At 49.5% G+C, this 11,858-nt stretch overlaps 1 protein-coding gene across 6 annotated transcripts; it reads left to right on the top strand.

Moving 5' to 3' along the window:
* The first annotated feature begins 4,171 nt into the window (after positions 1 to 4,171).
* Positions 4,172 to 11,738, top strand: LOC129122653 (putative methyltransferase DDB_G0268948). 6 transcript variants are annotated; one of them, XM_077181035.1, is made up of 7 exons: positions 4,172 to 4,253; positions 5,630 to 5,757; positions 6,061 to 6,221; positions 7,883 to 8,096; positions 9,442 to 9,542; positions 9,678 to 9,815; positions 11,285 to 11,738. In XM_077181035.1, exons 2-7 carry the CDS (start codon positions 5,647 to 5,649, stop codon positions 11,373 to 11,375), a joined length of 816 nt encoding a protein of 271 aa, XP_077037150.1. In that variant the 5' UTR covers positions 4,172 to 4,253; positions 5,630 to 5,646; the 3' UTR covers positions 11,376 to 11,738. The 6 variants fall into 6 exon arrangements, with proteins under 6 accessions (XP_077037150.1, XP_054492571.2, XP_077037149.1 ...); XM_054636596.2 differs by lacking the exon at positions 4,172 to 4,253 and adding an exon at positions 4,403 to 4,594; XM_077181034.1 differs by lacking the exon at positions 4,172 to 4,253 and adding an exon at positions 4,831 to 5,173.
* Positions 11,739 to 11,858: the final 120 nt, after the last annotated feature.

Raw genomic sequence — 11,858 nt, 5'->3', positions numbered from 1 at the left:
GCACCGCCCCCGCTGCCTGCCCTGCCTTGCCCGGCTCTGCCCTGCCCCGCCCGGCACGGCTCGGTCCTGCCCTGCCCGGCACGGCACGGCTCGGTCCTGCCTTGCCCTGCCCGGCTCTGCCCTGCCCCGCCCGGCACGGCTCGGTCCTGCTCTGCCCTGCCCCGCTCGGCACGGCACGGCTCGGCTCGGTCCTGCCCCGCCCGGCACGGCTCGGTCCTGCCCTGCCCGGCACGGCTCGGTCCTGCCCTGCCCCGCCCGGCACGGCACGGCTCGGTCCTGCCCTGCCTTGCCCGGCTCTGCCCTGCCCCGCCCGGCACGGCACGGCTCGGTCCTGCCCTGCCCCGCCCGGCACGGCTCGGTCCTGCCCTGCCTTGCCCGGCTCTGCCCTGCCCCGCCCGGCACGGCCCCGCCGGAGCGGCGGCCGCTGCGGCAGCTCAAGGACGGAGATGCTGCCTCCTTCTGCATCCTCCTTGAACCGCCCTCCGGCATCTTCCTCCTGCACCCTCCTGCACTGTCCTGCATCATCCTCCTGCACTCCTCTGCAATTCTCCTGCATCCTCCTGCAACCCCCGGCTCCCCCCTGCACTCTCCTGCATCCTGAAGCGCCCTTCTACACCCCTCCAAACCCTTCTGTACCCTCTTGTCCTCTGCAGCATCTTTCCCTGCCCTTCTGCATCCTCACACACCCTCCTCCATCCTACTGCATCCTCCTGCACATCCTACATCCTCCTGCATCTTCACACACCCTTCCTCACCCTGCTGCACTGTCTCACACCCTTCTGTGCCCTCCTGCACCCTCCTCAATGCCATGGTGCATTTGCAGCCTCCAGCCCTCGTGCCCCCACTGGGACAGACCATCACTGGTCATCACAGCACGGAAAAAATCAGAGCACAGAACCCAAAAATCCCCCTTTTCCAACCCTCTGCACCACTACACGTCCAGGCCTGTTCCCACCTGGCTTTTGGGACACAGGGCTGTGATCCTGGGAGCTGCAATGGGAAATGGGCAGCAAGGGGTGGATTCAGCTGTCTCCTGGTGCAGGGGCTTTTGAGAAAGAAGATCCTAAAATATTGCTTCCTTATCCCTTTTTTTTTCTCCCTATTGTTAGGAAAATTAATCCACAAACACCAGAGATTTCTGTCCAAAAAGGAGACAGAGGAATCCTGTAACTTAATTCAAATAAAGGGAGAGGCCATGGGGTATTTCCCCTGGTGTCTCTCCAATTTTTGGAGCACACAGCCTCCTTTTTATCCTAATTTCCCAGCCACATTTCCCTCTCTCTTTGCCTGTTGGCTGAGGTACTTGAGAGGTACAGACTTCCTGAAATGCCTGATACCTAAGGCCCTTTCTAATGTATACCCCACTTTTCTTTGTGTCTCTGTTCTTTTTCTCTAAATCCAAATATTTAGCACAGTTATGAGTGAGTAACAGTCTGTGTCAATTAGTGGAATTCCTATGGAATTTATGTATATATTTTCCCCCCATTGCTTCTTTCACCTCTCCCTATCTGGCCTCACCCACCATCAGGCCCACAGTTTGTAAAGACACCCCCTTCTCATTCCTTTCACTGTCTATCACATGCCTGGCTGGGACCCCAAGAAGGAAAAGCTTAAACTCTGAATTAAGATGGTCCTGAATCTTGTTTAATTGCCACAAATTAGTTTGCAATTTCAGAGCAGCCCATCAGGCATCAGCCAGACCCAGAGCAATTGCTCTGAGTCTGGTTTGGCCATGCACATCCCCAAGAGTTATTTAATTTTAGTACGGCAGCTTCCTGACGCCACCGGACTTTTTGCTTGTGCCAGCAGATATAATAATATCAGCCACTACATCCTCATGCCCAGAGAGTGCATGCAAGGAGAGGTGAAATAAGATCATTTTGAGCTCACATTTCTCTCCCTCCTTTTATCCAGAATTGTTAATTCATCAGCAGTGGATCTGGCCCCTGCATGGGGAACGGGATATCTCAGGTTGCTCAGACACAGATTCTCAGGTGACTTCTAAATTTCATTTAATTCACTGGCTCCACCACCAGATTTCCCAGCTTCCTTAATTAAAAGGTGAAGTGAAGGGAGAAGGACTTGCTGCTATTGTTTCTGCAGCCCCCAGTGCTGGGCTTTGCTCTCAGCCCCAGTGCTGCTCATCAGTCATTCCACAGGAAGGATTTCTGGCCGGATGAGCTGAGGGTGAGGCAGGATTGCAAAGCCAAGGGCTCTCTCCTCTGCAGGCTTCCTCCTCTGCCCTTGAGCATGTCCTGCCTGCCTTTCCTTCCCCTCCAGCCCTTTGTGTGCTGGAGCACAGCAATCACCAGCACATCACCAGCCACTGCTGCTGCCATTGCAAGGATCCGGGAATTGCAGGGGCAGGGATGCACTTCCCTAAAACAGTCACTGCTGTGGGAATTCCCTTCTCCCTCCCCTGTCTGGTCTCTTGTTCATCTGGGCTTTCTTTTGACACAAACACTGATTTTTCCTGGATTGCAAATGCCCAGGAGCAGGCAGGGATAGATAGCCCTAATGCCAGCTTGAGGCACAACTCTAACACATCAACAGTGACATCTCTGGTTTGTGGATAAATCTCTTCCCTACAAGGAACTTTATCCATACCCCACTCTTTTAAGACAAGAGAATTATATTCTTCACAAACTTAAAGTCTGAGCCCTCTAGGTTTGAAAAGACCCTTGAAGAAATACCAACTATTTTCCATTCCCTTTATTCCTTCTTGTGGTAATAAATCTTGCTCCTTTTCCATCAGAGAACAAATAAACAGGGGAGAGTCCCATGACAGCTGAAGCCTTACTGGGATCTTAAAATCAAACCAAGTTTTCCACAAAGTAGGAGACATATCCCTGACTTCTTCAGGGGATCCTGGGGATGGGGAGGGGGACCCCAGCCCACGCAGCCCTGTGGGCATCCTCCCTCTTGTGTGGTCCAGCAAAAAGCTTCTTAGTCAATTAAAGTTGAAATGAAAATTAACACAATTAGATTTGTAAATTAAATGCAGCAGGGTAATGGTGCTGTTGGCCTCCTCTTCCTTTAGCTCCAAGCAATCTATCCACAGTTAAACCTGTTGGAAAAAAAATACCACTGGACACAGGAGGACTGACAGGAGCATCCTTTGGCCTTTTTGTCACCTAAAATAGATTAATTCATTTTTTCAGTTTTAATAAATTTCAGAGTGAGATGCATTCCCAATGAAGGTCTATTAATCCAGGACCCTGCTTAATAATTAAAATCCACAGGGTCTGAAGGTTTGGGGAGCAAGTTGGAAGACCCCAGGGCACTTTAGCATTCCATTATTTGGATTTAATAAGTGGGCAGGCAGGGATGATGGATAGTGTCTGATTCTCTGTGCCTGGTGTTTAAACCCACATTTGGCCTAAGGCTCAGCAACCCAAATCTTGAGGAGACCAATTTATTTCTGCATGGTGCAGGGCCATCAGAGAGTAGCAGTCCCTTGGGGAGCACAGTAGGGATGGAGGAGAGAGCCAAAGGCAGCAGAATCCAGTGTGCCAAATTTGGGAGAGCTCAGGAAAGGCCTGGTGCCATTTGCAGCCCATGCCTGACTGGTGTTTTGTTTTCCTGCAGGTGGCTGGTGTCAGCTGTAGCCCAGTTAAACATCACCTGTGCATTGCCCAGGAACTGTGGGGTTTGGAACTGGGCAGGTGCCTCAGGGACATCACTCCCCCCTGTCTGCAATGGTGCTCTCAGCAAAATCCAGGCAAAATGGGGTGTCCAAACCCCAGAGAGCCAGGCTGTGAAAACACAGGGCCCTTTGGTGATTGTGTGGTGTTTTCTCTTGCTGCAGGTGCCACCCTTGCATGATTAAGCACCAGGTGGCCCAAATAAAATATTTGGGACACAAGCCCAGAACTCCAACCCATGCTTTGATTTAGCAAACTGCTTCAAGCCAGCCTCTGTCTTCAGTCCTTGAGTAAGTTCACTGATTTCTCTTAAAATTAGGAGTGGCTTAAAGGCTGTGCTAATTAGCATGGACCCATGACTGCTATGCAAAGTACAAACTGAAGGGGCTGTGCTTCCAGCAAACCACGGCTCCGTTGGTCTCAGCTGCACAGAGTTAACATTACTCTCGTGAGGAAGGGGTAAAATCCTGCCCCAAATCAGGGAAAACTGCCTACGTCTGAAATCCCAACATTCTAAGCTCTTCAAGTGCTGCTGTTGGGGGCTTTTGCTGTATTTTCTCTTTCTGCTGGACACCAGGAGGGGACTCCAGCGCAGACAGAGGTCTGTAGGTATGGCTTTGGCTGCCTGCAGCATTTGAATCCTGTTCTGCTACCTTGCAGCATCTGCTGGGCTCTGCATCTGCTTCCCGAGATGTGGAGGCTGCTTGAGCAGTCCCGGGATCCGTGGGCATTTTGAAAGCTGTAACTACGTGATCAGCAACCACAGAGCTGCGTGTGCGGCTCCAGAATCTCGGAGGATCCAGAAGCTGCCTCCTGGAATTCACTGGGCAGGGGAGCCCCGGGCGGGCGGCACCGGGGGCGGTGCCGGGGCCATCCCTCGCCTTCCCCCGCCTTCCCTGGTCCCGGCCCCGCGGCTCCAGACTGGGAGCGGCTGCTGCGGGGGCTGCCCGGTAAGGAAGGAGCGGGAATAGTGCGGGGAGAAGGCTCGGGAGGATCCCTGCAGCAGAGAGCGAGCGCTTTAGCAGCGCTGCTGTTCCCGGCTGGGCGCTCCAGCCCCGAGCTGCTGCAGCATCTCTTCCTGCACGGAGGCAGAACAACCCTCCATCATCTCCCGATGCATTTCCGTATCGCTCCATAAACCCACCGCGGGCACATCCTTCCTCGGCAAAAGGGGCACGGAGCTCTCCTGGCAGTGCCTGGGCTCGGGGCCGAGCCCCGGGAGCTGCCGCTGCTTCGGACCGCGCCTGCTCGGGCAGCGCCACGAGCAGGATACGGCCGGGAGCCTTCCGGGGCGGCGCGACGGGCCCGGGCTGAGGGGAACAGAGCAGGGGCTGCGGGAACCGGGGCCACACGGGGCCCCAGCGGGGACTGGGCAGCTCCCCCGGCCCTCCCCGAGTGTCTCCCCCCCGAGTGTCATCTCCCCCCGGCTCCCCTGGCTGAGCTGTGCCCAGGCCGAAGGGCCCCGCTCGCCTCCACGCGTGGTGATGGGTTCAGTGCCCTAAAAGCCTTTGGCTGCTGGACGGGAAGGGGCAAAAAGCAGCAGGTGGTTGGGAAAGCGTAAGGTTGAGTTGTGATTGTGTTGCTAATACGAGAAAATGGATTTCCTTTTAAAAAAATCCAGCCAGCAAAAGTCCCCATGTTTTCCTGGTAGTTTCCCTGCTTCACTGCTCAGTGAATTATTTGAGGAAACAGCCGGGTGGGTGGGGAAAACAAAGGAGTTTCACACCCCTTAGGGGGTGTGTAAAAACCTGGAAAGCTTTTCCTGTCGGACGCCGCTGGTTTGCTCCTGTGATGAGCTTAGGGCTGTGGGAGGGATTCCTGGAGAGCAGGTTCACGCTCCCTTGCTGGAGCCTCCCGGGCAAAGTCCTCCCTGTGGCCGCGCCGAGAGCCGGAGGCTTCAGTGCCTGCGGTCCCAGGTTAGGGAGGCAGCAGGAGTTTGGCCCCGTGTGACATCCCTGGGAATCACATCTTGCTGCCTCCTCCAGGTGCCAGGTCACCAAGCATGGCCACCCAGATGTTCGAGGGCAGAGGGCATGCGGCCGTCTACCAGAAATACAGGTTTGCACCGGGCAAAGAGCTGCAGCAGACCATCCTCTCCTACCTGCGGGAAAAGGTGAGCGGGGCAGGGCCAGGCTGGAGGAAAAAATCCAAGGAGTATTTAATTGTGGGTGGGGAAAAATCCAATGAGTATTCAATTGTGGCTGGCAGTGTTTACCTTGCTGGGAGTGTCACCTTGGTTGGTGCCTCAGGGAAAGATAAAGCAGCAGGGCTCATGGCCAGATGGGGGCACAGAAGAGGCTTTCTACAGGTTCTGCCACGCCAAGGCTGTTCCTGAGTGGGTGCTGGGGGAAGGAATGGGGTGAAAGCACAGGAATTGGGTGGCTGCCCACTGAGACACGTGCACTCCTTCCTGCAGAAGGCCATCCCTGCGGAGCTGGCGGTGGATGTTGGCTGTGGCTCTGGACAAGGCACCCACTTCCTTGGGGAGCACTTCAAGAAGGTGGTGGGCACGGACATCAGTGAAGCACAGATCCAGGAGGCCAAGGCCACCCCCTGCATGCCCAACATCTCCTACCTGTGAGTGTCAGGACAGCAGGCTCAGCCAAAGGCACAGTTCAGGTCCTCATGTGGAGGGGGTGGTTTGTGAGCATGTGGTGTTTGTGAGGTCCCCAGAATGAGGTGAGAGATGAGAATCTGATTCCAAGTTCTCAGAAGGCTGAGTTATTATTTTATGATATTATATTAAAGAATGCTATACTAAAACTATATTAAAGAAAGAGAAAGGATACACAGAAGGCTTAGCAAGAATGATAAAGAAAAACTTGTGATTCCTCAGAGCCTCGACGCAGCCGGCTGTGATTGGTCATTAAATTAAAACAATTCAAATGCTGGATAAACAATCTCCAAATCACATTCCAATGCAGCAAAACAGGGAGAAGCTGAAGCTTCTGAGCTTCCCAGGAGAAGAAATCCTGGCAAAGGGATTTCTCAGAAAATATCATGGTGACATGAGTTTGACTGTTGTAAGAGCCAGCTGGCACCAGAGATTCCATTTGATGCAATTCCTGGTGCAAACAAGCATTATCCTAGACTTTGTGGTCTTACATCCAAACCATCCAAAAACACCCTCTGGCTCCACGTCTTGCTCTGTAAGTCCCCCATCCCACATTGTAAGAGCTGAAATGAGAGATGTGGGACTCCAGGCAGCCTCTCCAAAATGCAGTTTATTATATCCAAGAGGTTACAGCAGTCCAGGGTTGTGGGTGACAGAGCCTGTGCCTACAGCTGTCAGCTCCAGCTGCAGGCAGGCCTGGAGACCCCCTGGTTTTGGTTACAGTGCATTATATACTTTTCTTTTGGTTACAGTGCATTATATACTTTTCTTTGCTGAGCATCTTATTACAGTAGAACCAATCTATACCTTAACTCTTATCTATAGCCTATCATAACTACTGTCATTACCATATTCATGTTACTGTTCTCCAATCACTAAAAGTCAGTACATTACAGTTTCAGCTAGAAGTTGTTTTTCAGTTTTTTTGCAGTGGAAAATTCTGAGACCTTTTTTCTGCTTGCAACATTTGCTGACTTGATTGCTTGTGCTATCTTTCTGCTTGGTAAAAACATCTTCTTTGAGGTGGGTTGATTCTTGCTCTAAGTCATAAAAACCCCTTCTAACTAATATACCCTATGCCTCCTTGGTTATCTTGTAAGACTGGCTCAGCAATTATTTCCTTCTATATCAAAACTTAGCTACAAGAATGAAGATGGAACCATGATATTTTATGAAAAATCCTTTTGCTAGGATTTTTCTCCTGAGAAGCTGAGAAGCCTCAGAAGCAAAATGTATGCAATGATTATCTGCTGCTGTGGAATGCAACAGGTGCATCTTTGATTGGCTCATGTGGTTGTTTCTAATTAATGGCCAATCACAGTCCAGCTCTCTCAGACTCTCATGAGCTTTTGTTATCATTCCACTTCATTCCTTGCTAGCCTTCTGATGAAATCCTTTCTCTATTCTTTTAGTATAGTTCTCATATATCTATCATAAAATAATAAATCAGCCTTCTGAAACATAGAGTCAACATTCTCATCTCTTCCCTCATCCTGAGACCCTTGTGAACACCACCACATATTCTTTCATCCAAAAACCTTTCTGCTAAGCACACATACGTGTGAGATTTGCTTGTCAAACTTCCATCCTTCCCAACACCCCATGGCTTCTCCCCTCTCCGCAGCGTGTGCCCGGCGGAGGAGCTGCCGTTCCAGGACGGCTCCGTGGACGTGCTGACCTCGTTCACGGCCGCGCACTGGTTCCACCTGGAGCGCTTTGCGCGTGAGGCTCAGCGCGTGCTGCGGCCCGGTGGCTGCGTGGCCATCAGCACCTACACCCTGGACATGAGCCTGCGCCACGGGGAGTGCTCCCAGCAGCTCACCAGAGTCTTCAGGGAGGTCAGCTGGGAATGCCTCAGGGTGGGGGAATGTGTGGCACTCATGGGTGCAAAGTATTGGAAACACAGGGTGGCCCCCGTGGCAGGGAGAAAGTGATGCATCTGACTCCATTGACATCAGAAGTTTGATTAATTACTTTATTATATTGTATTATTCTATATTATATTACACTACATTTAAACTGAATCTGCACAAAGCACTCAGCTCCACTGCACAGAATCTCATGGCTGTCAGCCCACAGTCCCGATGGTCCCCTCTGGTGATGTTCACAGGACAAGGGAAGAGATGAGACTGTTGACTCCATGTTTCAGAAGGCTGATTTATTATTTTATGATATATATTATATTAGAACTGTACTAAAAGAATAGAAGAAAGGATTTAATCAGAAGGCTTGAAAGGAAAGGAAAAAGAATGGAATGATAAGAAAATCTTGACTGACCGGAGTCTGAGCCAGCTGGACTGTGATTGGCCATTAATTAGAAACAACCACATGAGCCAATCAAAGATGCACGTGTTGCATTCCACAGCAGCAGATAATCATTGTTTACATTTCGCTTCTGAGGCCTCTCAGCTTCTCAGGAGAAAAGATCCTAACAAAATGATTTTTCATAAAATATGTCCATGACAGTCCCCCAGTCCTTTTTGGCCCTTATAGCCAAGGAAACAAAACACCATCACTGGGGAAACAATCTTCCACAATGCATTCTACTTTGGCACAACACAGGTGCAGCAAATGAGATAAGAATTGTTTTGATCATATTTTTTTCTGCTTCTCTCAGGTTCAGAGAATGTGAATCCCAAGGCAGAGAGGGAGGAGTGGGATTGAGGGGGTGTGATGATGGGAATCCTAATGCAGAATGGGCTGAATGCAGGGATTTAGAGGTTTCCACACTGGGCTGGCTGGATCATGAGGAGAGGGATGTGAGGACTGATAGGGCAGATCTAGTGGGAGTGAGAAGGGTGCCAGGGCAGATCTGGGAGCTGGTATTGTCCAGGAGACTTTTCCTGTTGCCCTGATCACAGTGAAAAGAATGGGAAGTAGAAACTGTTGGGAAGAAGGTTTTTTTTAGGAATCTTTCTGGACAAAGGGTGTTTTAACAATTGGATAAAAGGAGACTTTCCACTATGAGTAAGAGCTGTGTAAGGAGGACAGGAGCCTTATTTCTAGAACCAGGATCCTTGAATTCTTGACATTAAGCAAGATTTTGGTGTATTTTAATGTAACAAATCTTTTAAAAAAAAGGACATATATGAATGTATTACATGCAGGCCCAAACCTAAGTTAAGTGGCATCTGGGAACTTCAAGTGGTTTTGTGTTTGTTTTTAATACACTTGTCTTTACAGTGCTGGGATGAGATTTTAAAATACTCAAATGATAAAGTAAAATATGTCTTGGATGACTACAAAGCAATCTTTGAGGCCTTGCCATTCCCAGACAAGAAGAGGTGAGCAGAACCACCTTTGATGGTGTCAGATATTTTATTTATTTATATTTATTACCATGTCAACCTGTGGTCTGTGTTCCACTGCCTTTGAGATTTAACTTGCCAATGCTCCTTTCTTGCCCATGTCTCTTGCAGAATCACTGATATCTATGACCCAATTCCCATGACTGTTGAGGGTGTGGTTGGTTACATGGAGTCCACCTCTTCATATCAAACCTTTAAGAAGAATGACCCTACAGCTGCAACATCCCTCCTCCAAGAGACTGAAAAGAGGTGAGAAAACCTCTTGGGTAAACAAGCAGGGTGTGGAGGATCTGTCTTGTACAGTGCATGCAGAGGGAGGTTGTGCAGACCCCTCCAAAGCTGCAGGGGAGTGTGCAGGGATGTGCTCCCTCCCTTCCTCCAGGAGTGGACACTTGTCAGGGGTTCAACAGCAGATCCTTAGATTTTAAGCCTGTCTAGCAGTGGGATCTGTCTATCAGTAGGATGCAGCAATGTATCCATGAAACCTCTGACACGAGACTATCCTGAGTTTCTTTACTTTGCTTTTAATTGGCAAAGGGCTTGAAAAGTATTGGTGGTTGCATCTTCACCTGTTGAGCTTTAGTGGGTTTAGGGTCTTCAAAGAGACACGAGCAGTTGGGGGCTGCTCTGAGGTTCTTTATTGCATGAATACATCAGTCTCCAAGGCAAAGAGGTCAAGGTGTTAAAGTCAGTGCTAGAAGCTTTCTGGCTCAGAGTCCCAAGCAAGAGCAGCAGCTGCAAGGCTGTTCTCTGGCATAATCCCAGGTTCTGTGCAGCAACAACAGTTGTTCCCTGGCACAGGGTCCAATGTCCTGAGCAGCAGCAGCAGGGATGAGCTGCTCTGATGTTCTGAGCAGCAACAGGGACCACAGTCTTCTTTTTCCTCTTTCTTTTCTTCTTCTGTTTTCTTCTTCTTCTTCTGTTGTGGTTGTGGTGGTTGTTAATGTTGTGTTTTGCACCCCCTTACCGGGACTTTTTATTCACAAAACATGGAATCAACTAAAAACACGATTCTAAAACATTCTTTCTAAACCAATCTAAGCGTGATTCTAATGTGCTGGAGTAGTACAAAAGTAGTGTAATTTCTTTAAAAACTATGTATATAATATTAGCTATTTATGCAAATGTACTATCTGTTTTCTGACTTGAAAATGTATCTATGTGAATTTACGTATGTAGTTTTATCTGTTTTATGTGAATAATTCTATCTATTCTAGTGGCAATTCTGTTCTATGTTTTTGTTATGTCTAGGGCTAAGTTGCTGAGCTTTAAACTAGGCCTTAGAGCCTTTGCTAGCTAATACAGTTTCTTAAGGCACTTAAAATGTATTTCTACTCACTTAAAACCTAAAGCTTAAACTTACTCAAAACTATAACTCACACTTCTATTTACTTAAAAATACTCTTCTACTTCATATCTATGTGGTTTAATATAGCTTAATTTCTCTAAAGGCTTTAATTCAGCCCCTGCATTCATCTTTCTCTCTGAAGAACTCAGAGAGGCTTTTATTCCAACATTCACCCATCTGTTTCAGCCCCAACAAGGGGAAAGGGTGCTGCTCATTTATTCCCTGACCAGAACAACCCTTGTGCAGCAGCTGAAGCATTTGCCATCCCCCCTGTGTGCTGTGGGTGGAAGGGATCTGTCTCTGGCTGCTGCCCCACATCAGGTGGGAGCAGTCTGGGCAGGTGAGAGCCTTCCTGTGCTTGTCCTTTCAGGATGCTGGAGACAATGGGAGTTTCCTCTCGTGAGACCCCGGTGGAGTTCTTGGTGAGGCACGTCTGTGTGCTGGGGTGCAAGGGGTGCTGAGAGAGCAAACCCTTCTCCTGATCTGCAGCTACCATGGAAGGGGAAGGTGGATTGTCTCCTAAAATCCTGCTTGTAACTGCTCTTATTCCTTGGGAGGATTCCTGCTGATTTTGCTGATTGAAATGTTGGTCTCCTGTGGAAAACAGATGGGGTTTTGTGCCCCTCAGCTTCCTTGGTCCTGCTATCTGCCCAGCGCTGTTCCCTCAGCACTGGGAGTGTCCCATTGTGGGTTGATGGTTTAATAACATGGGGAAGAGAATCACAGGAACAGCTGAGAAACTCACTGTTCAATGTCTTACTCAATTGAAACTCACTGCATTTCTTACACAATTAATAATAATTAAAAAGCCAGCTGAGAAAATGTTGCCTGTGGTTCCTGTTTTACAGAGAGGCTGTGGAGCACTCACTGGTGTGGGAATAACTCTGCTACATTGACATTGAGTGTCCTGATGCTCTCAGTGCCCCTCTGCTCTGTGGGGAGGG

The sequence above is a fragment of the Agelaius phoeniceus genome, chromosome 7 (genome assembly GCF_051311805.1).
Source record: "Agelaius phoeniceus isolate bAgePho1 chromosome 7, bAgePho1.hap1, whole genome shotgun sequence".
NCBI classification, from domain to species: domain Eukaryota; kingdom Metazoa; phylum Chordata; class Aves; order Passeriformes; family Icteridae; genus Agelaius; species Agelaius phoeniceus.
This window is presented reverse-complemented; position numbering and strand designations above follow the sequence as displayed.